This window comes from Rana temporaria, chromosome 2 (assembly GCF_905171775.1).
Source record: "Rana temporaria chromosome 2, aRanTem1.1, whole genome shotgun sequence".
NCBI lineage: Eukaryota > Metazoa > Chordata > Amphibia > Anura > Ranidae > Rana > Rana temporaria.
This window is the reverse complement of record NC_053490.1, coordinates 363875082-363902798: the sequence shown is the minus strand read 5'-3', so window position 1 is coordinate 363902798 and position 27717 is coordinate 363875082. Positions and strand designations below refer to the sequence as shown.

Sequence of the window (27717 nt, the reverse complement as noted above, 5' to 3'; positions counted from 1 at the left end):
GAGTGAAACAAAAAAAAAAAAAATAAACAAAAAATATCAGAAACACTGTAAAGGGCCATTCACATATAAAAATGGATAACTGCTCACAGTAAACTGCAGCGGTTTACTGTGAAACAGCTGAGCACCCTGGCTGCAGTGAACCTGCGCCCCCCCAACTTTGAGGTGTACAGTGACACTTCCTTCATGTCACTGTTCTGCAGCGACATGCAAACCTGCTCGGAACCCTGCAATAAAATGCATCAGGTTAGCATTGTATCACAGATCACTGCAGCGAAGCTCAAGGCTGCGTTGCCGTGTGAATAGTTTTCCTTGTGTCCTAGCAGTGACGGGAGTTCTTATAGTGCGGGAAAAAAAACAGTCACTGCGCACAATGTGTCAAACGGATCTCCTGTTCCCCCGGTATGTGATGCTTTTAGAATAGGGGGGGGGGGTCTCATTTTGGTCAGGCATGGCAACTAGTGCTTCCCGTTGGTGCCCTGTACGAGGTATTCTTTTGTCCTCTGAATTTGTAAAGCTCCACTGTATATGGTGCCGAGCAATCTAGGCTCACTTGAACCGGCCCATTGTCTATTATTACTTTCCATATATACACACAAAATACTGATCCTTACCTCAGACCTGGGATTGAAACATTTGAGCCATTTGATCATTGCAAGGGCCTGGAAGACCCTGGTTCTCAGTTTTGAAGCAGTTAAAAACTGCATTAATGATATTATGGTAAATGAGAAACTTACTGCTGTGTTAGCAGATACCCACGATCAGAGCTTTTTTTCTCAGAAAATAGGTGCAGGAACTCAACCACGACCCCGTTCAGATTTAAAAAACAGTAGAAGGGTCTTAAAGAGGCATTAAATACCAGAATTGCATTACATACAGAGTGCAGAGTTTAGGGGGTTACACACAGAGTGCAGAGCTGTCATTTGTAAACACAGAAACCAGACTTCTGTGTTTACAAGTAATTGTAGTGAGCAGGCACCAAAGGGTCTGAGCTTAAGGTGGTGGAACTGAGTTCCCCCAAGTTCCCCCAGAAAAAAAGCCCTGCCCACGATAAATTTTTCAGGGTGTGGCAACCCTGGGTGGCTAACAACCACCCTTCACGATTTAATCCAACACTACTTTCTCTTTGATAGGTCTCTGTTCCCCCCGCCCCGTGGATCCCCCCTTTTTTTTTCTCTTCCTTTTTCCTTCTATTTTTCTTTCTTTTTTCTATTTACTTTTCTCTATTTCTTTTCCTCTTTCTCTTTATTGCCATTTGCTCATGCGCCTTATGTAGTTGACTTTCTCTCTTTTCAAACCTCCCTTTCTATGCGGCTTGGGCCCTCAGGCTCGGTCCTGTCGGCCCTGGACGCGGGATGCATTATTTGTTTTATACTTTGAAAAACAGATATCCTCTGCTATGTGCCTGCTAGAATTTTGATTTTTTTGTGTTTTTTTCTGTTATTTTATGTACTATCTTAAATTTTTTTATTTTTTTTGTACCGTTGCATATTGTATAGCAACTTTGCTTTTAAGTTCTATAGTTACTCCGGCGTGTTAGCCGGCATGTTACCTAAGCCATCATTAGGTTAATTTAGCAGGCCACCTCTAAAGGGAACGTTTTATTGCCGGTCCTCAGGATTCGCCTTGGACCCCTGGAAGTCGGATTACTCTCAGGTTTACGGACTATCTGTTCTGATGATTGATAGCTTATGGTGTGTCCATCGCTGTTTTATCTTTATTTTTCTCTTTGTATTTGTTTTTGTTTATTGATGTCTCTTTTCAATAAAACCCTTTGTACAAGAAACATTTGAGCCATTTATGGGTGTATGCTCCCACGCCTGCCATGGGATGGTTTTCACAGATGTTATTCTTGTAACTTACATATTACAGCGTCATGACAATTTTAATGACAAATACTACACATCTGCACAGGCTCCTGAGGAAGTGGAGCAACCATACAAAGGATAGTGAAACTTCCCATTTCTGAACTACACCTGTAAATTGTATATTTTACAAGGTGATCTTCCTCCTCCTATGTTAGCGTGCAGTTATATTTAGGGATGTTGGATTTTAAATTGCCTATATATGGAATCTAATAAAACTATCTTTTATACCTTGATTGGTGTTGCTGCAGGGGTCTACAAAGTCCATATTTGTATTTATTTATATTTCGCCCACAATAGTAAATAAATTATATGACCGATTTCTGTGGAGGACTTGTCAAACTCACTTACCACATAATTGGTGGACATCTGACCTACTAGAAGTGAGAATCTTAGGCTAAAGATCAAAATGGATCAAATATAAAATTTAATTTCCTTTTTACATTTTCCACTCCTGTCTAAAATCAAATACCACTATGCTACAGTATTATCCTATGGTCCCAGACACACACGTACGAAAAAACAAACAAAAAAACAACACAACACACACACACACACACACACACACACACTAACCTCTTGTAGTTTAAAAATGGAATGATTTAAATGCTCACTAAAGACCATTCTTGTGCCAGCTGGTAACTGGGACCGTCAGTACTGCCTGGAAAAGTCATTAACATTCAAGCCACTCTTGTCATTGCTACATGCTGGGTCTTTGGCTGTATTTACTAAGAGCTTTTTATCCGCAACCATGGGCTACTAGTGAAAAACACATAAGGATGTAGAAAACAAACCGCATTGATTCACTTTTATGATTTCTAAATTAAAAAATTAGAAGAAGTGTCTCATAGGGTATTCAAAAGTTAGTTCAATTAGCACTGTTACCTACTAAGCTCTAACTATCTAGAGACACATATACTAAATATACTATAGAACTCTACACCAGGGGTAGGCAACCAAAGGGGGAGGTCTACCTGAACACCACGAGAAGTCAAAGATCACAATGTCGCCTCATCACATCAGATTTAAACCTCCATTTGCCTCATTACAAAAAGGTGTAAACATGCTGCAGCATGAATTAAAGCCCCTGTTGCTTTTGGTGGGTGCTACTGACCTACCAATCCCAACCTATTCAAGTAAATGGGGCCACTCTGCAAGTGCCCTGCAACTGCAAGCTTCTGCGGGGTCCAAAGGGTTAAGATAGTGGTGAGAAAGCAACACAACACTGCCTGATTAAACCCCTTGTTTGCTGTACTGCACAAGGTTGCAGGGCACTTGCAGAACGGCCTCATTCACTTGAATGAGTCACGCTTGGCAGGTGCTACACCCACCAACCATGACAGGGCGTATAACTCCTGCTGCGTCTGACATGTGTACACCCCTGGTTACTGCATCTAAAACGGGGTGCGCTAAAAATACAATTTAACTATGGGGTTTCAGCACTTCCCAAACTGCAAATTATATATGGACCCTTACTGTTCTGAGACGCTTACAAGGCTGCTTTCACATGGCGGTGCTTTTGCCACTTTCTTAGGTTAGCTACGATTAGCCACTAACTGTTATATCCTGCAGGTGTGGACCAATTTCCAAAAGTGCATCAAAACTCCTGCATTCAAAAAGTGCACCAAACCCGCAGGATATAATAGAAGTCTATGGCTAAGTACAGAAACCCGCAGGAAATCTGCAGGTACACTGCCTGAACCCGCGGTGTGGGTAAACTGCAGCCCTATACCATTATGCCCAGTGTCTTGCTTCACACTGACCTAAAGAGCTTTTCTTTCCTGCTGCTGGCACCACTCTGAAGAGGAGGTGGAGTGCAGTTGATAACACTCTGCATTAGGACAGGAGCCAGCACTACAGAGGAGACATCGGCTTATGTGGCTCTTGCTCCCTACTACAGCTTCAACTTCACAAAATTCCCTCTGCATTGCACTGTTTGATGCTCTGGAATGGCAGGTCAGCAAGACCAGAACGCGATCTACTGGTAAATTAAGATCTACATTTGTAGGACTTTAGGCTTGTGATTGGTAACAGTACAGTATATATTCGTTTGTTTTTCCCTCCTAGAAGTCATAAATCTAAATATGCCAGTAACAGAAGCTTGTGAAGTTACCATAATTGTTGATTTTTTTTTCCCTCCCACAAAAAACAAAAACAAAAAAAAAACAAAAAACAAAAAACAAAAAAAAAAAATGCATATATGAATACAATCAATCACTTACCCCTGATCCATCGCCAACCCAGACCAAAGACAGTTCTATACTTGTATCAAAGGTGGCCTGCATGCAATAGCAAAAAAAAAAAAAAGTCAGTTTAGTTTTAAATAAAATATTACACAACACAACACAACAGCCTTAAAGTCTTACTAAACCCACAAAAGTAAAATCAGTCAGTATATGCAGCATAGCATGCTTGTTATACTCGCTGTGGAACTTAAGGGGTTAATCCTTTGCATTGTGTAAAAAGACAGTTTTATCCTCCCCCTCCTGCATTGTCTATCTGGGGAAGGCCAGCTAACACACAGGCAATACCTGCACATGCTCAGTTGTGTCTTTTTTGCTGAAGAGAACAGTTTCTTGTTTTCAGAGATAGCCAGGTCACATATTGACATCACACATGTGGGCGTGTGTACAGGCTGCAGTGAAAAAAAAAAAAAAAAACTCCACCTTCCTGAACGCTCAGCGCTGAAGAAATTTTGCAGTTTATGATGTAACCGTGGTATACAGATCATCCAAAAAGGTATATAGTGGCAGTATTTTAGGGACAGATACTGGAGTTGCAAGGAGCAAGTTCACTTAAAATGCAAAGGTTAACCAACTCCAAATATCCTGGTCACCCCTTCTGAACTTGCTGCATATTGTGGCCATTGTAGCAGTTTGTACAAAAAAAAATAAAACCACACACACACACACACACACACACCTGGAGTGGGCATCCATCCAATGGCAGGCATTTATTGGTCAGCAGAGTGACCATAATTTTGCACGCCCAATTTTTCAGTTTTTTATTTGTTAAAAAAGTTTGAAATATCCAATAAATTTCGTTCCACTTCATGATTGTGTCCCACTTGCTGTCGATTCTTCAAAAAAAATTACAGTTTTATATCTATGTTTGAAGCCTCAAATGTGGCAAAAGGTCGCAAAGTTCAAGGGGGCCGAATACTTTCGCAAGAGTGGGAGATAGATAGAGATTATTATAGAGATAGATAGAGATTATTATAGAGATATTTTTTTGATTGGTTTGCGCAAAAGTTATATATCCTGGGACGGGTGATCTGTCTATCCAAGTGCCCGGACAAGGGGGAGTGTCTATACATGACAAGGCGTGGCGGAGAAACACACAGCTATTCAAATGAAAGCTGTAATGTTCCCCGCCGCTGATCAATTAGGGGCGGGGGGACTGCTCTGCTCCACTCTCTCCGCCCCCTCTCCCTCTGGGGGAAAAAAAAAAAGTATTGGCTGAAGCATCGGGAGCATTTGCATGAGTACAAGTACTCGCGCAAATGCTCAGTATCGATACCAATACTAGTATCGGGACAACCCTAATTGCGATATTGCGGCGGACACTTGACGCCATTTTGCGACCAGTCATTTATACAGCGATTAGTGCTATAAAAATGCACCAATTACTGTTTAAATGACACTGGCAGGGAAGGGGTTAACCACTAGGGGCGAGGAAGGGGTTAGGTGTGTCCTAGGGAGTGAGTCTAACTGTGTGGGGGCTGGGCTACCTGTGACACGACACTGATCTTTGCTCCCGGTAACAGGGAGCAGACTATCAGTGTACTGTCAATAGGCAGAACAGGGAGATGCCTTGTTTACAATGGCATCCACTGCGTGACACGATCGCAGGACACCGGTGGACAGAGTCCGCGGGCAGGGTCACGGAGCTTACGGCGGGTGCGTGCCCGCATGGTGCAAATTTCAAAGCAACGTACCTGTATATGTAGTGACAGCAGTCAGCAAGTGGTTAAAAAAAATTAACATTTTAACTGCTTGCCGACCAGCCGCCGCAGTTATACGGCGGCAGGTCGGCTCTGCTGGGCAAGATCACGTAGCTATACGTCATCTCTCCCAGCAGCCAATAGGGAGGCGCTTTAAAAATGCCAATGGTCCCAAAAATGTCCACCATAATGTCTAAAACAAAGAAAAAGTCGCGCTAATATGGTTTAATTGGCGCTGTGTGCTGAAAACAGCTACCCAAATGTTAAATTAAACAAAATAATAGTGACTGAAAGGGAATAAACTGATCAATAATTGAATCAAATGTAATACATTAAATGCATAATATACATGTAAAAATCAGTGAACAGTCGCAAATGACTAAACGTAGGGAGGCGACGTTCTGACGTCACCGCGCTTTGTGATCTGACCCGAAAGATACGGGCTGTTTGTTTTTGAAAGCCGGCCGGCAGATTTTACTGGATGCTTTACATCTACTGACTTGATGCAAGTGCAATTCCTTTTATTACGTATTAAACTTGAGGATTTTACACTATGCGAGTCCCCTCTTCCTTTCCATGTACATCCCGTGTTGGCATACCGATTGAGACCATCCACCATTCTGAGCTGGATAAACCTTTCAAGGATATCATCGTTTATGCTGTATTTGATCTCCTATAATTTAGAGATCATTTAAATTCGGTAAGAGGCAGTGAGTGACCTTGTTGGAAGTGCCTCTCTCATCACCTTTTTTCCTGGGATGTTTTGATGACCTTTTCACTTGGGAGACTATACTTATGAACTTTCTTTCCTATATGGTGGACTCTATATTGGATCACTGTTCACTGGTATATTATGCATTTAATGTATTACATTTGATTCAATTATTGATCAGTTTATTCACTTACAGTCACTATTATTTTGTTTAATTTGACCTTTGGGTAGCCGTTTTCAGCACACAGCGCGACTTTTTCTTTATTTATAAATTGTTTGATGTAGTACAACATCTTTTGGTTGCAGCTTTTTCACTCTGGTTTTCCAAACGAGCGCAGTATACTTTTTTACTACTGTTCCGCCATAATGTCGCAGTACCAAAAAAAAAAAAAAAAAAAAAAAACAAAAAAAAAAATTATATATTATATTATATTATATTATATTATATTATATTATATTATATATATATATATATATATATATATATATATATATATATATATATATATATATATATATATATATATATATATATATATATATATATATATATTTTTTTTGGGGGGATATTTTTTATAGCAAAAAGTAAAAAAAAAAAAAAAATTCATTTTTTTCAAAATTGTCGCTCTAATTTTGTTTATCGGGGAAAAAACTAAAAACCGCAGAGGTGATCAAATACCACCAAAAGAAAGCTCTATTTGTGGGTTAAAAAAAAAAAAAAAGAAAGGACGCTAATTTTGTTTGGGAGCCACGTCGCACGACCGCGCAATTGTCAGTTAAAGCGACGCAATGCCGAATCGCAAAAAGTGGCCTGGTCTTTGACCAGCAATATGGTCTGGGGGTTAAGTGGTTAATTCTGCCAGTAAGAGGTTTGACTAGCTCTTGATGGGACTATACGTATATGCAGCATCATTAGCGTACCTAAAGACTTACTGGGGACCCATAGAAAAGATAAGTGTCCAAAAGCTCACTGGGTTCCACTGCGGACTTGTAGAAATGTGACTTTGCCATTGTAGGTAAACAAAAAAAAAAAAACACACACACACCCTAGGATTCGAAAAAAAGTGTTCTATCAGACACACTACCCGGGCTGCTGCACAAGCATGATGCGCAGTCGAAGAGACGTTGCCTCGCGGCCATCTTGGTACACCCGCACTCGACTGCAGTAAGCCTAGAGCTAGAAGTCGGCATGCGGACATCCTTATGCACCCACCGGAGTCTTGCTTTTCACAGTTATTAACAGTAAACTCAGCTTATACACTAGAATGCAGTAAGGGCCCTTTCACACGTGTGGACCGTACATTAGATCAGTTCAGTCACGTTTTTTTTTTTAGTTTTAAAGTAAAATTTTAAAAAGCAGCAGTGTTCGGTCACATCAGCAAACCTGTGAGACCAGCAGGCTTGCCGCGGCTTTTAAAATTCATCAAAAGAGCATTGCGGGCTTCCAAATACTGCATTTCCCTACATAGGCAGAGTTTACCGTTAAAAAAATCCCCGTAAAATCCATTTCCCCGAGTTCATGGACGACACAGCAGCATATTGACCTTAGGGTATTATCCTCCTTTCTAGGAGATTGACTAGGCAGAAAAACAGCATGTTAAAGTGTTAAACACTCCACACAGTACAGTACCTCCCAGGGGGCAGTTCCCCCGGGTACATCCCCCACTCTCTGCTCTGCAGCCTCAGCTCGTAAAAAAAGAAATACAAACAAAGGAGGGGTGGGTGCTGTGTCCGTCCATGAACTCGGAGAAATGGATTTTACGGCGAGTACAAAAATCCGATTTTCTGCTCTGTTCATGGACGGACACAGCAGCATATTGACCTTAGGGACGTCCACAAGCAGTGTCAAAAAAAAAAAAAAAAACACGAGGGGTGGGAAAAACACAGCAAACCAACTTCACCCCAAACAAACCAGAGCTCCTCAACGGAGGAACTTCAACCTTAAACAGCCGCCTGCAAAACCTTGCGGCCGAAGGAGGCATCCGAAGATGCACTCACATCCACCTTGTAAAACCTTTGAGAAGGTGTGGACTGACGACCAGGTTGCTGCCTTACACACCTGTACAACAGACGCTTGATGACGGAAAGCCGAAGAGGCACCAATTGCCCTGGTCGAATGCGCCGTAATCTGGCCCCTTTAGGGCATAGGCCTGAAGCACGACCTGCCTGATCCACCTAGAAATGGTGGCCGACTAGACCGCCAGACCCTTCTTAGGACCAGTCACCGACACGAACAAACGAAACGGAGGCGTAGCAGACAGGTACCCCCCCGTAGGGCTCGAACCACGTCCAAGGAATGCAACGCAACCTCTTTTGGGTTCGCCAGCTGAGGACACAAGGATGGAAGGACAATGTCCTCATTAATGTGAAAGGCCGAAACAACCTTAGGAAGGAACAACGGCTGCGGCCGCAGCACCACCTTATCCCTGTGGATGACCAAGTAAGGAGCCTTGCAAGACAAGGCCGCCAACTCAGACACCCGTCTGACCAATGTAATTGCCACCAGAAAAACCACCTTCTGGGAAAGAGTCAATAAAGGGATTTCCCTAATGCCCTCAAACGGAGGCTTTTGAAGCACCGAGGGGACTAAATTCAATTCCCACAGAGGCAGTGGAGGACGCACAGGAGGGGCTACATGCCAAACCCCCTGCACAATCGTACGCACCAGAGTGTGCCGCCAAGGGTCGCTGAAAGAAAACAGCCAAGGCCGAAATCTGCCCCTTAATCCTACTTAAGGCGAGAGCCTGATCTACTCCACGCTGTAAGAACAGCAGAATCTGGGACATCACGTATGCACGGGGGTGCCAATTCATCTCCTCACACAGAGATGTAAGCCTTCCACGTACGATGGTAAATCTTCCGGGAAGTAGACTTCCGCACACCCGCAGCATGGTAGAGATTACCGAATCCGACAGACCCCGGTCCCTCAGCACCTGGCTCAATAGCCATGCCGTTAAAGCCAACGACTGTAAAGTAGGATGAAAGATAGGACCCTGCGACAGAAGATCCTCTCGCAGTGGCAGGTGCCACGGACGCACCAGATCTGCGAACCAGGGACGGCGAGGCCAATCCGGAGCAATTAGGATTGTTGGTATCCCCTCGGCTTCCACTCTGCGAAGCAGACGAAGAAGCTTCAGAGGAGGGAAGGCGTAGATTAGGCGATAGTGACCCCACGGTGCCAGCTGACGCGTCCGCCTTCCAAATGAGTCGGGACGCCAGAAGATCCACGTCTGGAGTGCCCCGTTCCACAAAGCCCAGAAATCTCTGGTGCCTTGCACATACGGGGATATACAAGTACGGGTCCTTGATATCCAAGGATGCCAGGAAATCCCCTTGATGGAGCGCCGCTACTACAGAGCGAACCGCCTCCATCCTGAACTTTTGCACTTTGACAAAACAGTCGAGGACCTTGAGATCCAGGATTGGACGGACCCCTTCCTTCTTAGGGACTACAAAGAGATTGGAGTAAAACCCCTGAAACCGTTCCAGTAAAGGAACCGGCACGATTACCCCCCGACCAGCAGATCCTGAACAGCCCCAAAAAGGGCCTCCCGACGACCCGGAGGAAGCTGGAGGTTGGAAGGAAAAAATCTGTTTGGCGGACAATAGAGAAACTCTTGTACCCCAAGGAAACTACTTTGCAAACCCACCGGTCGGAAAGAAGAGACATCCACCGAGCCGCAAATTCGCGAAGCCGGCCCCCTACCCGAGAGACGGGCGGGCGCAGACCTTCATGCGGAAGCAGGTTTTTCCGCTGGCTTGTGGAACCAGGGGCGCTTCTGCCCTTCAGCGGGCGCCTTAGGAACGTTTTCCCAGACGAAAAAACACTTGGGGCGGTAAAGGGGGGCCCCTGCCAACGGCGAGGCTCCTTACCTTTACCAGATTGTGGGAGCAGAGTGCCCTTACCTTTCCGTGGCATTTTTTATGATGTCATCTAGAGAAGCCCCAAAAAACCTTTCACCCATAAAGGGTAAGTCCACCAAGGCCTTCTTAGAAGACTGGTCCGCAGACCAACACTTCAGCCAGACAAGGTGGCGCAACACCACCACGTAGGCAGAGGCCCTGGAGAGCATGGGAAGTGTATCCAGGGCTGACTCAGACAAATTTTAGGCCCTGCACCAACTGGTCAGCCAGCGCCACACAGTCCGGAGGGGCATGATGCTCCTTCAACTCCTGAAGCAACAACTTTGCCCGTTAAGTGTCTGACACTAGAGCCCTGGCCAAGACCGGTCTCACCGCCGACCCCACCACTGTGAACATGGAGCGGGCCACAGCCTCAGCTCTCCTATCTGCGGGGTCCTTGAAAACGAGAGCCCACTCCACAGGCAACTTTGTTCAGCCTGAACACAGGGGGGTCCACTGACGGAGGAGAGGTCCACTTTTTTCAGGAAGTCCTCCTCAAAAGGATAACGAACCGCAAAGCATTTTGGAACAGAAAAAAACTTTTGCGGCCGATCCCATTCCCTGTACAAATTTTTTTTCCACAGAAGGAAAACACGCACAAGGAAACACTTTTGCAGTTGCGGGCCGGCTTACAGAACCCAAAAGGGACCGACATCTCTGATGTCTCCGCCGAATCCTCCATTTTTTGAGTATCCCGCACCGCAGTGATAAGAGCTCCCAATAGCGCCCTATAATGCGCTGACCCTGATGTAGTCATCCTCACTGTCCGTGTGGACTAGGCCTGCATCCTCCGACACCTCGGAACCAGGGCCGGGAGCAGTAGCTGGGCCCGATTCCGTGTCAGAGGCATCCCCAGAAGAAGGTGGGGGGGAGGGGACGCTTTTTACCCCCCCCCTCTGGCCACGCGCCACTTCAATCCTGGAAACAAACGCCTCTAGGACTGCCGTCATAGCATACACAGAGGCCGCAGGTACAGGGGCACTAAGGGTTAACTCTGGCATGTCTGGGGGAGAAGCATCTGGTTCGGACGCCATGCTGACCCACCCCTTGGAATGCAAGGCAAGACCCACAGGCCACCCTCCCGGGCGCAGCAGAGAACCCCCCCAGAGGACTCACCACCCGACCAGGCCTGTACTGCTGCTGTCTGCCCCAGAGCGCTGCTCCATCCCTCAGGAAGTGTGCTGGAGCTGTTCACTGCGATTTTTTAGCCACTAGTGGCAAAAAAAAAACAAAAAAAAAAAAACCTAAAAATCCAAAATGGCCGCTGACATGCAAAAAGAGCATGTGGGCTATAAGAAAATAGCCGCCGATCTCCAATAAAGGTGCCCGGCACCGCCAGAATGGCGGCCACGATTGCAGTAAATAACAAATACAGCAGTAACGGAGGGAGAGGAAGGGAGAGAGGAAAGCAGGGCGGACCCCCAATCGACCTCCCCAGGATTGCACCAGCCGCACCACCCCTGCCAAAGGAGACTGCTACTTACCCGTCCTGCGACCACCGGCTGAGGCATTCGGACAGAACCAACGTCTGTGCAGTTACGGCATGGCTGTCGGCCCGGCACACTGACACGGACATAGAGCCCGGTCATGTGTGTGCCCTGGAGCGTATAGCTCACCGGCCACCCCTGGAGCAACGGGGCATGTCATGGACGACCCAGTGCATAGCTAAAGGCCGGCACACGCTCGTTGGCCGAACTTGGGGGGACTACAAGGATCGAGGATCCAGCCTGTCCCCCAGTCGGCAGTTGATTGTAGATCTCAGGATCCAAAAATGCAGGAAAACAAAAAAGAAAAGCAAAGCAGAGAGTGGGGGGGATGTACCCAGGGGAACCGCCCCTGAGAGGTACTGTGTGGAGTGTTTAACACTTAACATGCTGTTTTTCTGCCTAGTCAATATCCTAGAAAGGAGGATAATACCCTAAGGTCAATATGCTGCTGTGTCCGTCCATGAACGGAAGAGAAAGCAAGACTCCCGTGGGTGTATAAAGATGTCCGCTTAACTCCAGGCTTAATGCGAAGGAGTGCGGGCGTATCAAGATGGCCGCATTACTTCGGCTGCACATCACACATTCGCGCTAGGCCAGATAGCAGCTATCTGACAGAACACCGGCAATCGGACTGACTGTAGCATGATATGGTGTAACACAAGTTAGAAATGTACACCAAGATCCTAGGAGAAATAGGAGTTGCTCAGTTGGTCCGGTTACCAGCATCCGTGCTTGGCGCTTCTTTTGTATTTATGGCCAGTCATCGGTGTCCGCTTCAGAGATCATGCTCTACCATTGCACACTGCATGACCTGTATGCAAGAATACACTTGGCCCCCAGATTGATTCCAAATAAGCCAATTTAATTCTCAGAATTTCTCAGATGCTTTGCCAAATATTCTTCAGCTTTTTCTTTGCCCGACGCTAACCTGTGGATGGTTTGTTAGAGACCCAACTTATGTTCCTGGCCTGCTTTGATAACCCCTTCTGATTTCATCTGAACTAGGAGGTGCACTGAAATTTCAGCCTCCGAAAAGTTTGTTTCTTCATTCGGCCGAAAATATTGTGCACCCCATTGTGCACCCCTAATCTGAACCTTTGAGGTTTCCTTACTGACCCTGACCTGTTGTGGGTGTATTGTACCAGGAGCGTAGATAGAGTAGGTCCTAGTGCTGACAGAAGCTGAGCATCTGAAGCAGGAATCAATCCTTCCGTCTGTCAGATCTGAGACAGGCAGTACAAAGCGAGGGAGGCTCTACTTGGGTCCACTCAACTCTAGACTGACTGGTCTAGTGAGTGTGTTATAAGGGGGGGGGAGATCTGTATTGCGAGGGAAGGGAGGGGGGTTTTATAGTAACCCCCCACTAAATCGGATAGCTCTACTAGCGGGGGATCTGCACTAGGGGGAAAAGCTACATTAGTGGGGGGTGGGGGCGCTGTACTGGGAGAGGGGGGGGGCTACTTTTTGTTGTATTCTCTCTACAGACAACCACTATGTGCAATATGTACCCCTACGGTCTGTGTTATGCACTCCTGAGCCCTGCATTGTACACACTATGCCATGTATTTCATACCTCTGATCACGGCACTATTTGTATTTTACAAAAGTTGCTGGTTGCCAAGTAAATCGATGACTATGTTAAATAAAGTTCAAAGTAAACTGCATGTAGAAAAGCATTTAGAAGAGAGTTTCATTTTCTCAAATGATAGTGCAGAGGTTTTAGACTTGCTTGCCACGGTAATTAAAGCATTATTTTTGAATTACAAAGATTGTGGTATATGTTAACCATGTACACTGAAGTGGGCTCACAGCGAGGAGACCTTGTCACCACCTGCTATTTGTACTTTGATGATCGCCTGTGGCTGATCCTGGCTTTTCCCTGGCAGTTGCCTTTATCTTCCATGGTCAGCAATTTTGGCTCTTCATTTCCCCTGTGGCACCTGTCATTACTATCAAGTTAATTTGGACCAGAGTAGCAAGAGAGGCTGCCCACGTCACTTTGGGCATGTATCAGGTACAAGGTAACCTTGCTGGCAAATGTCTACAGCACTGAAAGGCTTACCCAAGCTCAAATCGCTATATACTGCATCCAGGAGCTAGAGACCAGTTGTCTGGCTGGGGCATTCAACTCCCAAAATGGCAAGTCCCAATTAGTTAAAAGCCAGCAACTCTGAGTGCTCTTGCAAGAAAATCCTTTATTGGCTACATGTAGAAAAGCACAATAAAATAGTATGAGGGAGGCTGCATAGCCGAAACATTTTAGAATATACTGTATTGTGCTTTTATACATGCAAGAAAATATTTTATTGGCTACAAGGGCACTCGGAGTTGCTGTTTTTTATCCAATTAGTACTTGTCATTTTGGGAGTTGAACACCCCAGCCAGAGCGCCGGTCTCTAGCTCCTGGATGCAGTATATAGCCATTGTGCTTGGGAAAAACTCCATATTGAATTTATAAAACTAGGCCTGGAACAAGAATGGGGAAAAGGGAAAGAAGCAGTGGCAAAGATGTACAGGCCACACATCTTATTTGTAGTGTTTTTTTTTTTTTTTCCCCAAGATTTTTGCACTTATCACTTATGTCGCAAAAAAATTAAAACACAGTGGTGATTAACCAGTTCCCTCCCGAGCCATAGTAATATGACGTCGGCAGGAACTGTCTGTCCCTTAGAGTGGACGTCATATGACGTCCTTTGCATCGCGGCCGCTGGGGGGGGGGGCGCGCACCTGCGGCATTGCTCACGACCCGGTGCGCGCCCCCAGCAGTTGCGATGTCCGCCGGAAATCACGGCAGCAGTGTGGATCTGTGTGTGTCACACAGATCCACCTCCTGTCAGAGGTGAGGAGACCGATTTGTAATCCCAGTAAAGAGGAACACAGATCGGTCTCCTCCCCTTGCGAGTCTCCCTACAGTTAGAACACACTTTAGGGAACATATTAACCCCTTCAGTGCCCCCTAGTGTTAACCCCTTGACCTGCCAGTCACATTTACACAGTAATCAGTGCAGTTTTATATCACTAATCGCTGTATAAATGTCAATGGTGCCAAAAACATGTCAAAAGTGTCCGATATGTCCGCCACAATGTCACGGTCACAATAAAAAAAAAAAAAGCCATAAATCTATCCCCTATTTTGTAGACGCGATAACTTGAGCAAATCAATCAATATACGCCTATTGCGATTTTTTTTTACCAAAAATATGTAGAAGAATACGTATCGGTCTAAACTAAAAAAAAAAAAAAAAAAAAAAAAAATTATATTTATGAACCACTTCAGCCCCGGACCATATTGCTGGTCAATGACCGGGCCACTTTTTGCAATTCGGCACTGCGTCGCTTTAACCGACAATTGCGCAGTCGTGCGACGTGTCTCCCAAACAAAATTTGCGTCTTTTTTTCCCCCCACAAATGGAGCTTTCTTTTGGTGGTATTTTGATCACCTCTGCGGTTTTTAGTTTTTGCGCTATAAAAAAAAAAAAAAAAAAATAGAGCGACAATTTAGAAAAAAAAAAAAAAAAAAATATTTTCAACTTTTTTCTATAATAAATATTCCCCAAAAATATATAAAAAAAACATTTTTTCCTCAGTTTAGGCCGATACGTATTCTTCTACTTATTTTTGGTAAAAAAATAAAAAAAAAAATCGCAATAAGCGTTTATCGATTGGTTTGCGCAAAAGTTATAGCGTTTACAAAATAGGGGATAGTTTTATGGCATTTTTCTTTATATTTTTTTCTTACCAATAATGGCGGCCCTAGTGGCCGATTCGCAAGGTGATGTAGATCTATGCGACCTTGCGCAGTTGTCAAAGTGCAACAGCGCTGAAAACTAAAAAATTGGTCTGGGCAGGAAGGGGGTGAAAATGCCCTGTATGGAAGTGGTTAAATACCAAAAGAAAGCTCTATTTGTGTGAAATAAAATGATAAACATTTTGTTTGGGTACAGTGTTGCACGACTTAGTAATTGGCATTCAAAGTGCAAGAGCGCTAAAATCTGAAAATTGGTCTCTGGGCAGGAAGGGTGTATTGAAGTGGTTAATAGGAAAGCAGAAGGACTGACAGGAACACCAAGGATTTCACATAAAGGAAGCAATACAAAAGCAACCAGGATACTTTATCATACAAGTACATGGTACAGCAGGCTCATATTAGGAAATATGAAGTGTTGTGGTAACAAAAGCTTCAACTTCTAAAAGTCTGCCCTTCAGTCTTCCTTTAGTCTGAAATACTTTAGGCCTTATCCTAGAGACAGCGCAGGCAAAAGTTTTCCATCCAGCAAACAAGATCATCTCTGAGGTCTGTTTGGACTTTAAAGCGGAGCTCCGCCATTTAAAAAATGATTAAAAGCCAGCACACTTACCTGTCCTGGAGTCCAGCGATGTCAGCAGCAGAAGACGAGCAATCGCTTGTCTATCTGCTGCCCCCACCGCCATCCTCAGTGAGGGAATCAGGAAGTGAAGCTCTCCGGCTTCACTGTCCGATTCCCTACGGCGCATGCGCGAGTCGAGCAGTGCAGTCCTCACTGGTCCCCGTTGTGTTCTGGGAGCCGAGTGTTTCCCAGAACACAACGGGCAGGGGCAGGAAGTGACACACTACCCCCAGACTCCCAGCAGTAAGGACTCCCAGAAGTGCGTGCAAATACCAGTCTGACAGGTATCTGCACCCCCCTCCCCGCTGAAAGGTGTCAAATGTGACACTGGAGGGTTCTGATGAGCGGAAGTTCCACTTTAGGGTGGAGTTCCGCTTTAAGATCCAAAAGACATCCCTTGTTGAGATTCACCATGAGAGTTCTGTGCCTTATGGTTGCCTCATCTGCGGCTGTTCCCTTTTTTCAGTTTATTCAACACCTCTGCAGTCAAGCGAGAAACTCCTTGTATTGTGCTTGGTCCAGATTTGGAACGTGGAAGGTCACTTCTCCCACACTCATGGAAGGAGATAACATTTGTTCATCTCACAGGCTGGGAGGAGTATTCCAAGCTCATAGTTCAGGGAACCTGGTCATCAAGGGAAGCCAATGTCTCCATCAACATCTTAGAGTTTACAGCAATGCAATTGGGTATCCCTGAAGGAGAGTCCAGAGGTGCAGAGCAGTGGCGTCTCCAGCTTTCATATTTAGGGGGGGGGGGGCACAGGGACAAAAGGTAGGGGTGGCAACTATAAAATGCAAATATATATCTCTATATCTATATTCTATTATATTATACACACACACACACACACACACACACACACATTATATATCTCTGCACGATTCTAAAGATCACGATTATCAAAACTGAATGCCAGAACCCCCCCCCCAAATAAATAAAACCTGTGATTTATCTGAAAATATGAATATTTAAAAAAAAAACAGACCCGTGATATGTCTATAATGTTGAAGACCATATAACTCCTATGAAAAAGGCAGAATCAAACTTAGACATATCACTGGTCTGTTTTTTATACATCAGAAGCAGTACCACCAGCAACCATTGGGTGGCGCATGGATACACACTACAGTTGTATAGAACTGTAAGAGAAGCCCAGGCATCCATCAAGCGGCGCAGGCTTAAGATACGAAGAAAGAGGATGGATAGCCGCACTCAAATGACCAAACGGTTGTCTTTTATTCAAAAAAAAAAAAAAAAAAAAAAAAACACAGCAAGTACATCACTTCACAAGGTGCAACAAAGGAACAGGTAGATAGCCGACGCGTTTCGCACTGAGCTAGTGCTTAATCATGGCTGATCATTAGCCATGATTAAGCACTAGCTCAGTGCGAAACCTATAGAGATGGGCTCGGGTGTATTTGAAATCCCACATACCCGATCCCGCCAGGAAGCCGACACACCACAGTGCTAATCACAGCCACTGAGACAGTCCTGATCTGTGCAGCTGCGGACCGGGAAATGTCTCACTGCCTGTGATTAGCGCTGTGCAGTGTGGGCTTGCTGGCAGGTTCTGGCATGTGGAATTTTGAACATGCCCAGCCCATCTCTAACAACAAATTGTGCTGGCCCTCCTGTACATCAGCCACATAAAGTAACCAGCACTGGGTTCCAATGTGCGGTCGCCGCTGCCAGTATTTTTTCCCAAAAAAGTGTGCTTGCAAGACCGCTGTGCAAATATGGTTCGACAAAGTATTGCAACGACTGCCATTGTATTCTCTAGGGTGTTAAAAATATATATATAATGTTTGGGGGTTCTAATTAGAGGGAAGGAGATGGCAGTGAAAACAGACAGGGGAAGCTCCATTAGCATTGCTGGTTTTCTTGTCATACCAACGGCCACCACAAGATGGCGCCATATCACAGAAGGAAGCATAGGCCTGCATAAGGCCGCGGCCTCAATTACCGGCCGGCGCAGCCTGACACGATCGTGCGGTGGGGGAGCACGGAGACACAGGATACCCCAGCTGTGCCGCGCCAGGTCGCTAATTCTAGTCACAATGGTGACCTGGCGCCCGGGGTTTGTCGAACCCTGGCATACAATATGCTCTATGCATTTCGTGGATTCATCCACTCTTCGGCAGCATGCATGTGGAAAACTGAATGCTGTAGTATAATAAAAGTAACAAGGATATCTGCAAGGTCTGACCCTGTCACGGAAAGGAGATTAAAATTAGATAATTAGGAGGTAATATTGCCTAGGATAACCCCCCCAAAACCACTCAACAGTACTTACGTGTTCTATGTCTATGCAGTAGCAATGTGCCAATATGAATCAGAAAACCCAAGCGACACCCCTCCAGCATTTCTCTGTGGAGAACCTTCCAGAAGAACCACCAAAGATTCTGGTGGTAGAGGACTAAAATTCTTAGGACAGAGAGGACAAACTGTCATATAGACCTCAAGCACCGAACTGTATGTTGCCTATCTGGCGCTTTTAGGGACTTATACACACACGATCGGAAATTCCGACAACAAAACCGTGCATTTTTTTCAGACGGAATTTGGTCTCAAACTTGTCTTGCATACACACGGTCATACAAATGTTGTCGAAAATTCAGAACGTCAAGAACGCGGTGACGTACAACACTACGATAAGCCGAGAAAAATTAAGTTCAATGATTCTGAGCATGCGTAGGATTTTTGTGTGCCAGAATTCCATACAGACGATCAGAATGTCCAACAGCAAAAATTGGGAAAAATTGAGAACTAGCTAGAAATTCCGACAGCAAATGTTCCGATGGAGCCTACACACGGTCGGAATATCCAACCAAAAGCTCACACCGAACATTTGTTGTTGGAAATTCCGACTGTGTGTATGCGGCATTAGGAGTTAAATTGAGGAAAAGGGGACTTCAAAGATAGTTCTCTCAGAAATACTACCGGTACTTTGAGCCACACCAGAAAGGCAGAGGGAGATCAGGGAAGAAAACAAGTGGCTGAGGAGCTGGTGTAGAAACGAGGGGTTTGGGTTCCTGGAGAACTGGGCCGACTTCTCAGTCTGTTACCAGCTCCATAGAAGGGATGGACTGCACCTAAGTGAGGTGGGTAAAGATCGGTTGGGACTGAAGATGGCAGAAAGGTTAGAGGGGGTTTTTAAACCAGGCTACGGGGAAGGGATTGGGTTCAGAGGTAGAGATAGACAGCACTGAACAAATTTCAGAGGAGGAAACTAAGGGGAAAGTAATACTGGGAGAATGCTATGCTATAGGCCCCCTAAACAGGGGGAGGATGCAGTCCTCCTATCACAAATTGGATTAGCGGCAAGGAGGGGGAAGCGTCATAATGGGGGATTTTAATTTTCCAGACAGAGTGGGTGGAAGGAACCGCGCATTCATTTAAAGCTCACCTGTTCCTAAATGTCTTGCATGACAATTTCATGGTTCTGATGGTAAATGCACCAACTAGAAACAAAGTTTTACAAGACCTGATCAATACAGACCTGATCAGGGATGTAGAAATATGGGGCAATTTAGTAAAAAGCGATCACAGGTCAAAAAAAAAAAAAAAAAAAAAAATTCTATGCTGAAAAGTGATATCAAACAAATAGGAAACATAAGGGGAAAACACTGCATTGCAAAAGAGCCAACTTCCCTAAACTACCGTAGCAAGGGAAGCACGATACTAATAGTGGATACAAAGTGCTGCACATCCCAAAATATGGGGACAGATTGAAAAAGTACCCCAAGGGGCTTTAAATTGCAGCAAGAAGTAAATTGATTTTTCAAAAAAATTATCAAAAATATTTTATTAAAAAGAACATTTTTAAAAGGGAGAGCATCTGATAAAAATTAAACATGAGCTCCGAAATAGTCATAATGAACATATACATCATAATACAGCTGTATAAGTACATATACATCATGGCATGATAATTTTATCTTAGATTCATACTAAAACCCGACGCGTTTCAACCATTAGGTACATTTATTGCACCAACTTTACCAAATAGCATCATACATTTCTTACAATATTGCACGTCTGTTCTTTTGGTTTCATGTCCTGGGGCTCCGCTTCTCTTTCTTGGTTTCCCTTCCCTCTCGCCCCCCTCGCCACTGTGTGGGGATACTAATGCAACCTCTCGTATGCCTGAAGGGTGTCAGTTTCATCCACAGCCCAGCGTTTTCTCCTTTGACCCCCCTCTTGCCCCACGTGGGTTTTCCGAGGTACCTGCTATGACCACAGGGTTTGTTTTTGGTTTTTAAAGTTCAAACAGACAGAGGTTTTTTCCTTGGTTCATGGTAAATATAATCACTGATACAAACATTGCAACTACTGTACAAGCATTATTGTTGACAGTGTTTTTTGCCCTTTTGGACAAATTTCACTGATATACCGTAGTTATTGGCGTATAAAACGTACTTTTCCACCTGAAAAATCAGGGGAAAATCACGGGTGCGTGTTATACGCCAACAGCGTACCTCGGAGGAGAACGAGCTCCGCAATTCATGAGCCGCCATTTCCTGTTTATTAGGCTCTAACTCGGCTCTCACGTCTCACACACAGTGTCTCGCCTCCACCACCGGCATTGGACCAGTGTTCTGTCCATCACAGTAGCTGGTCCAATGCCGATGGCGGAGGCGGGACTGTGTGTGTGAGAGCCGAGTAAACAGGAGATGACAGCTCAGTGATTTTCTGAAGTTCAGGCTGCTTTGATGACAGATAGTGAGGCTGCAGATAAGGTAAACATAAACGGCATTGATGGGCTGCAGAGGACATTCATGGGCACCGACACTTAATTTGCTTCAAAGTGTTTTTTTTTTGTTTTTTTTTTAAATAAAGTATTTTTTCCTGAAACTCACCTCTTAAATTGGGGTGCATGTTACACGTCGATAAATACGGTAATGTATTTTCTTGTAGAGCCTCTAATTTTTCCCCCCAGAAGAAGACCTCTACTGTTAATGGTCAAAACGCGTTGGGGTTTTAGTAGTACTTGAAGATAAAATTATCATGCCATGTTTTACATGTACTCATTACGGCTGTATGATGTATATGTTCAATATATTTCGGAGCTCATGTTTTATGTTCTATCAGATGCTCTCCCTTTAAAAATGTTCTTTGACCACTTAAGGACTGCCTAACGCCGATGTACGTCGGCAGAATGGCACGGCTGGGCACAGGCACTACGTTGCCCTTTAAGTGTCCAGCCGTGGGTCGCGCTCGCGACCCGGTCCAAAGCTCCGTGGACGCAGGACCCGATCACCGCCAGTGTCCCACGATCGGTCACAGGAGCTGAACGGGAAGAGGCGAGTGTAAACACACCTTCCCCGTTCTTCTCTGTGGCAGTGTCACTGATCATCCCCTATATCGGGGAACAGACGATCAGTGACGTCACACCTACAGCCACTCCCTCCTACATCAAGAATCCCTCCCTTAGGGCATACTTAACCCCTTAGCGCCCCCTAGTGGTTAACACCTTCACTGCCATTGTCACAGTAAACAGTGCATTTGTATAGCACTTTTTGCTGTGAAAATGACAATGGTCCCAAAAATGTGTCAAAAGTGCCCGCCATAATGTCGCAGTCACGAAAAAAAAAAAAAAAAAAAAAAAAGCTGATCGCCGCCAATACTAGTTTATACATTTTTTTTTTAAATGCCATAAAACTATCCCGTTTTGTAAATGCTATAACTTTTGCGCAAACCAATCAATAAAACACTTATTGCGATTTTTTTTTACCAAACAGAAGTAGAAGAATACGTATCGGCCTAAACTGAGGAAAAAAAAATATTTTTCTATATTTATTGTAGTAAAAAAAAAAAAAATATATAGCATTTTTTTTCAAAATTGACGCTCTATTTTTGTTTATAGCGTAAATAAATTAAATCCCCGGTGATCAAATATCACCAAAAGAAAGCTCTATTTGTGGAAAATAAAAATAAAAAAAATAAATAAAAAAAAGGGACGCCAATTTTTTTTGGGAACCATGTCACACGACAATTGTCAGTTAAAGCGACGCAGTGCCGAATCGCAAAAAGGGGCAAAGTCCTTAACCATGGTCCGGGTCTTAAGTGGTTAATAAAATATTTGATAACTTTTTGAAAATCAAATTAACTTTCCTAAACTACGATCCTTGTTAGAAAATACAAAAATGGGATAAAAATCTTAGGAACAAAACACGGAAAAAGTTGGCTTTAAGGAGCATATTAGATAAGGTTATTTGCCAGTGCATCCCAATGGAAATAGCTAATAAGAGTCCTTGGTGGCTTAACTCCAATGCAAGAATGCATATAAAAGCAAAATGAGAAGGCCTTCAAAAAAATACAAGGCTAAAGGATGTGACATATGAAACGCAACACCCAACCATTTCATTCTCTAATGCCCTGTACACCCGATCAGTTCATCTGATGAAAAACGGTCTGATGGATTTTTTCATCAGATATCCGATGAAGCTGACCGATGATCAGTCGTGCCTACACGATGGTAAAGTAAAACGCGGCGACGTAAAACACAACGACGTGCTGAGAAAAATGAAGTTCAATGCTTCCGAGCATGCGTCGACTTGATTCTGAGCATGCATGGATTTTTAACCAATGGACGTACCCACAGACGATCGTATTTTTCCTATCGGTTTTTTAACCATCAGATAATTTTAAAACAGGTTCCTAGTTATTTGACTGATGATAAAAAACTGATGGGGCCCACACACGATCGGTTCGTCTGATGAAAACGGTCCATCAGACGAACTGATCATGTGTACGCGGCATAAGACCTTTGTTTTGGGCTTCCAAGTCATTTTCCAGCTATTATTGATATTAATCTTTTACATGGAATGCCAGAATTGGTCTTAGAAGCAGTTAATGCAAGAAAGGATTTAGCTAGGTTTAGGCCCCAGTTAAAACTTCCACATGCCATATGAAAGACAACCATAGAGCGTTATTCTCACTACGTATATACTATATGGAGTGCTAAAAATGCTATATATGAGCCTTTTTCCCCCAGCCAAAATAAATGTTTTCTTTGTTTTTAAAGCCCGGTGTAAATGGACTCTTCCCTCCCCCCATGTGATCTGGCCAGTAACACACCTCTTCTATTACAGTGCATACCCTCTTCTAGATGAAGGAGAACAGGGGCACCATTGGAAAAATGGGATTTATAGCACCACCTAGAAGAGTAGGACACTAGGCAGAAAAATAACTCGGCACCACCCCTGGGCAGTCCTAGCTGGTAAACATCCTCTCTGCTATAGACAAGCCAGTTAGTCACAAAGCAGGGTCAGAAGTACAAATTACAAAAAAAAAAAAAAGGGGGGGGGGGACAGTGTCTATTAATGTACTCAGAAAAGGGGATTTTACAGTATTAAAAATCCTGCTGCTTTTTCCAACGTTCATTGACGGACACAGCTCTTCTAAATCTTGATCATAGGGATGTCCCAAGGCAAAAAAAAAAAAACTCAAGAAGGCGTGGGCAAACCAAAAACAAGGAATTTTAAACAGCAAAACTTTGCTGCCAAATCTAGCATCACAAAAAAGTGTGCACAGATGACCAAGAAGCCGCCTTGCAAATCTGAGACACAGAAGCCTAAAGTCCAAACACTCAGGAGGCACCAATAGCCCTTGTGAAGTGTTAAAAAAGGAATAAGGCTGGATTCACACCAATGCATTTTTAGTGTTTTTTGCATATTTCCACTACAGAATGTGTTCCATAGGAAACCATGTTAAAAGGACTGTAGTGCAAATCTACAAAATGCAAAAAGCACTAAAACTGCATAGGTGTGAATCCAGCCTAAGGGAGGAGCCCATCCCTTAATAGCCTATGCTAAAACAATCATCTGCCAAAACCAAAGCGATATAGTAGCAGAGTAGGCCGCCAGGCCTTTTCTTGGAGCGTCCTTGAGCACAAAGAGAATCTGACTTCCGGAAGGAGGCTGGAGCAGACAGGCACATACAAACCGCATCCAAGAATTGCAATGCAACCTCCTTAGTATGCGATGAATGTGGATACAAGGAAGGCAGGACATGGTCTTCATTTCAGGTGAAAATTCAACACCACCTTTGGAGAAAAGGGAAGGGCAAGGATTTCTTTTGTAAGTGTAATCTATTCTACCCATTTTAATGATGTTTTTAAAAAGGTATTAGGCCCCATGCACACGAGAAGCAAATGCAAACTCATCTAAACACAAGTTTTCAAACGCAAAAACCGGCATTTAAAATGCCCGTTTTTGCCGCGTTTTACCGCGTTTGCGTTTATAAGCATTTGGTTAAGAAACATCATAAGACCCTCCCTAAGCTCAAAAAACAATATTATTTAACCATTTCAGCTATTTTGTGAGACCAGAGCAGCTGAGAGAGCAGCAGTGTACGTGTATTTAGCGTGTCACTTGCCACGTCACCTGGCCACGTCACCTGCCACGTCACCTGGCCACGTCACCTGCCACGTCACCTGGCCACGTCACCTGCCACAAGTTGTGGATTGTCCACAGGCCACGTCACCTGCCACATCAACTGGCCACGTCACCTGCCACAAGTTGTGGATTGTCCACTGGCCACGTCACCTGCCACATCAACTGGACACGTCACCTGCCAAGTTGTGAATTGTCCACTTGCCACGTCACCTGGCCACGCCGCCTGCCACAAGTTGTGGATTGTCCACTGGCCACGTCACCTGGCTATGTCACCTGCCACGTCACCTGGCCACGTCACCTGCCACAAGTTGTGGATTGTCCACTGGCCACGCCACCTGCCACGTCACCTGCCATGTCACCTGGCCACGTCACCTGCCACAAGTTGTGGATTGTCCACTTGCCATGTCACCTGGCCACGTCACCTGGCCACGTCACCTGCCACGTCACCTGGCCACATCACCTGGCCATGTCACCTGCCACAAGTTGTGGATTGTCCACTGGCCACGTCACCTGCCACGTCAACTGGCCACGTCACCTGCCAAGTTGTGAATTGTCCACTTGCCACGTCACCTGGCCACGCCACCTGCCACAAGCTGTGGATTGTCCACTGGCCACGTCACCTGCCACGTCACCTGGCCACGTCACCTGGCCACGTCACCTGGCCACGTCACGTGCCACAAGTTGTGGATTGTCCACTGGCCACACCACCTGCCACATCAACTGGCCACGTCACCTGACACAAGTTGTGGATTGTCCACTGGCCACGTCACCTGGCCACGTCACCTGCCACATCACCTGGCCACGTCACCTGCCTCAAGTTGTGTATTGTCCACTTGCCACGTCATCTGCCATGTCACCTGGCCACCCCACCTGCCACAAGTTGTGGATTGTCCACTGGCCACGTCACCTGGCCACGTCACCTGCCGCAAGTTGTGGATTGTCCACTTGCCATGTCACTTGCCACATCACCTGGCCACGTCACCTGCCACAAGTTGTTGATTGTCCACTGGCCATGTCACCTGCCACGTCACCTGGCCACGTCACCTGCCACAAGTTGTGGATTGTCCACTGGCCACGTCACCTGGCCACGTCACCTGCCACATCACCTGGCCACGTCACCTACCACAAGTTGTGGATTGTCCACTTGCCACGTCACCTGCCTCAAGTTGTGTATTGTCCAATTGCCACTTCATCTGCCATGTCACCTGGCCACCCCACCTGCCACAAGTTGTGGATTGTCCACTGGCCACTTCACCTGCCGCAAGTTGTGGATTGTCCACTTGCCATGTCACCTGGCCACGTCACCTGCCACATCACCTGGCCACGTCACCTGCCACATCACCTGGCCATGTCACCTGCCACAAGTTGTGGATTGTCCACTGGCCACGTCACCTGCCACGTCAACTGGCCACGTCACCTGCCACAAGTTGTGGATTGTCCACTGGCCACGTCACCTGGCTACGTCACCTGCCATGTCACCTGCCATGTCACCTGCCATGTCACCTGCCATGTCACCTGGCCACGTCACCTGCCACAAGTTGTGGATTGTCCACTGGCCACGTCACCTGCCATGTCACCTGGCCACATCACCTGCCACATCACCTGGCCACGTCACCTGCCACAAGTTGTGGATTGGCCACGTCACCTGCCACATCAACTGGCCACGTCACCTGCCAAGTTGTGAATTGTCCACTTGCCACGTCATCTGCCACGTCACCTGCCTCAAGTTGTGTATTGTCCACTTGCCACGTCATCTGCCATGTCACCTGGCCACCCCACCTGCCACAAGTTGTGGATTGTCCACTTGCCATGTCACCTGGCCACGTCACCTGCCACATCACCTGGCCACAAGTTGTGGATTGTCCACTGGCCACGTCACCTGCCACGTCAACTGGCCACAAGTTGTGGATTGTCCACTGGCCACGTCACCTGGCCACGTCACCTGCCACATCACCTGGCCACGTCACCTGCCACAAGTTGTGGATTGTCCACTGGCCACGTCACCTGGCCACGTCACCTGCCACAAGTTGTGGATTGTCCACTGGCCACGTCACCAAGCCACGTCACCTGCCATGTCACCTGGCCACGTTACCTGCCACAAGTTGTGGATTGTCCACTTGCCATGTCACTTGGCTACGTCACCTGCCACGTCACCTGGCCACATCACCTGCCACGTCACCTGGCCACGTCACCTACCACAAGTTGTGGATTGTACACTTGCCACGTCACCTGGCCATGGCCATTACCTGCCACAAGTTGTGGATTGTCCACTGGCCACGTGACCTGGCCACGTCACCTGCCACATCACCTGGCCACGTCACCTACCACAAGTTGTGGGTTGTCCACTTGCCACGTCACCTGGCCATGTCACCTGCCACAAGTTGTGGATTGTCCACTGGCCACGTCACCTGCCACAAGTTGTGGATTGTCCACAATGCAATACAAGCAATTACATTTTTTATGTTTTTTTTATGGTTTTTCATCATTTGCCATCATTTTTGAGATTTCTAATGTAAAAAAATAGGTCACCTTTAAAAACGCCTATAGACGAAATCGCGGCAAAACGCCGGTACCGCGTTTTGCCGCGATTTGCGTCTAAAACGCAAAAGCTGAATGCTTCTGAACCCAAAATTTTGGGTTTGGAAAAACGGCCCTAAACCCAACTGCTTTGAAACGCCAAAAAACGTGATTGTGTGCATGGACACATAGGATAACATTAAATGTGTTCAGGGGCAGTTGAAAAAAATGCCCAAATGCCTCTGAACTCGAGTTTAGCAGCGTCTCGTGTGCATGAGGCCTTACACTATCAACCCCCCCCCTTTCTTTATTCCTGGGTGAGGAGCCCAGGAGAAGTGTACCACCAGGAAAAGAATATCTCCTAACCACTAGAGAGGATCTTATGAGGAGGAAGCAGTGTTGCTTTGGAGAGAACCCCCTTAAAAAGGGGAATGTGCACTTGACCCTCTGTGCTTTCCTCGCATGCTTACGATTTTAGCAAGAGCACCCGAGCAGCAGTGTTCTTAAAGGCACATGCACATTCAGA

General features: G+C 45.5%; 1 protein-coding gene across 1 annotated transcript in view; it reads right to left on the bottom strand.

Moving 5' to 3' along the window:
• SORT1 (sortilin 1) overlaps positions 1–27717 on the bottom strand; it is a 132457-nt gene that overhangs the window by 83346 nt on the left and 21394 nt on the right. Inside the window, exon 2 of the mRNA XM_040337651.1 lies at positions 4085–4141. Within this exon, the coding sequence (XP_040193585.1) occupies positions 4085–4141 (57 nt within the window). The remainder of the gene's footprint in view (positions 1–4084; positions 4142–27717) is intronic.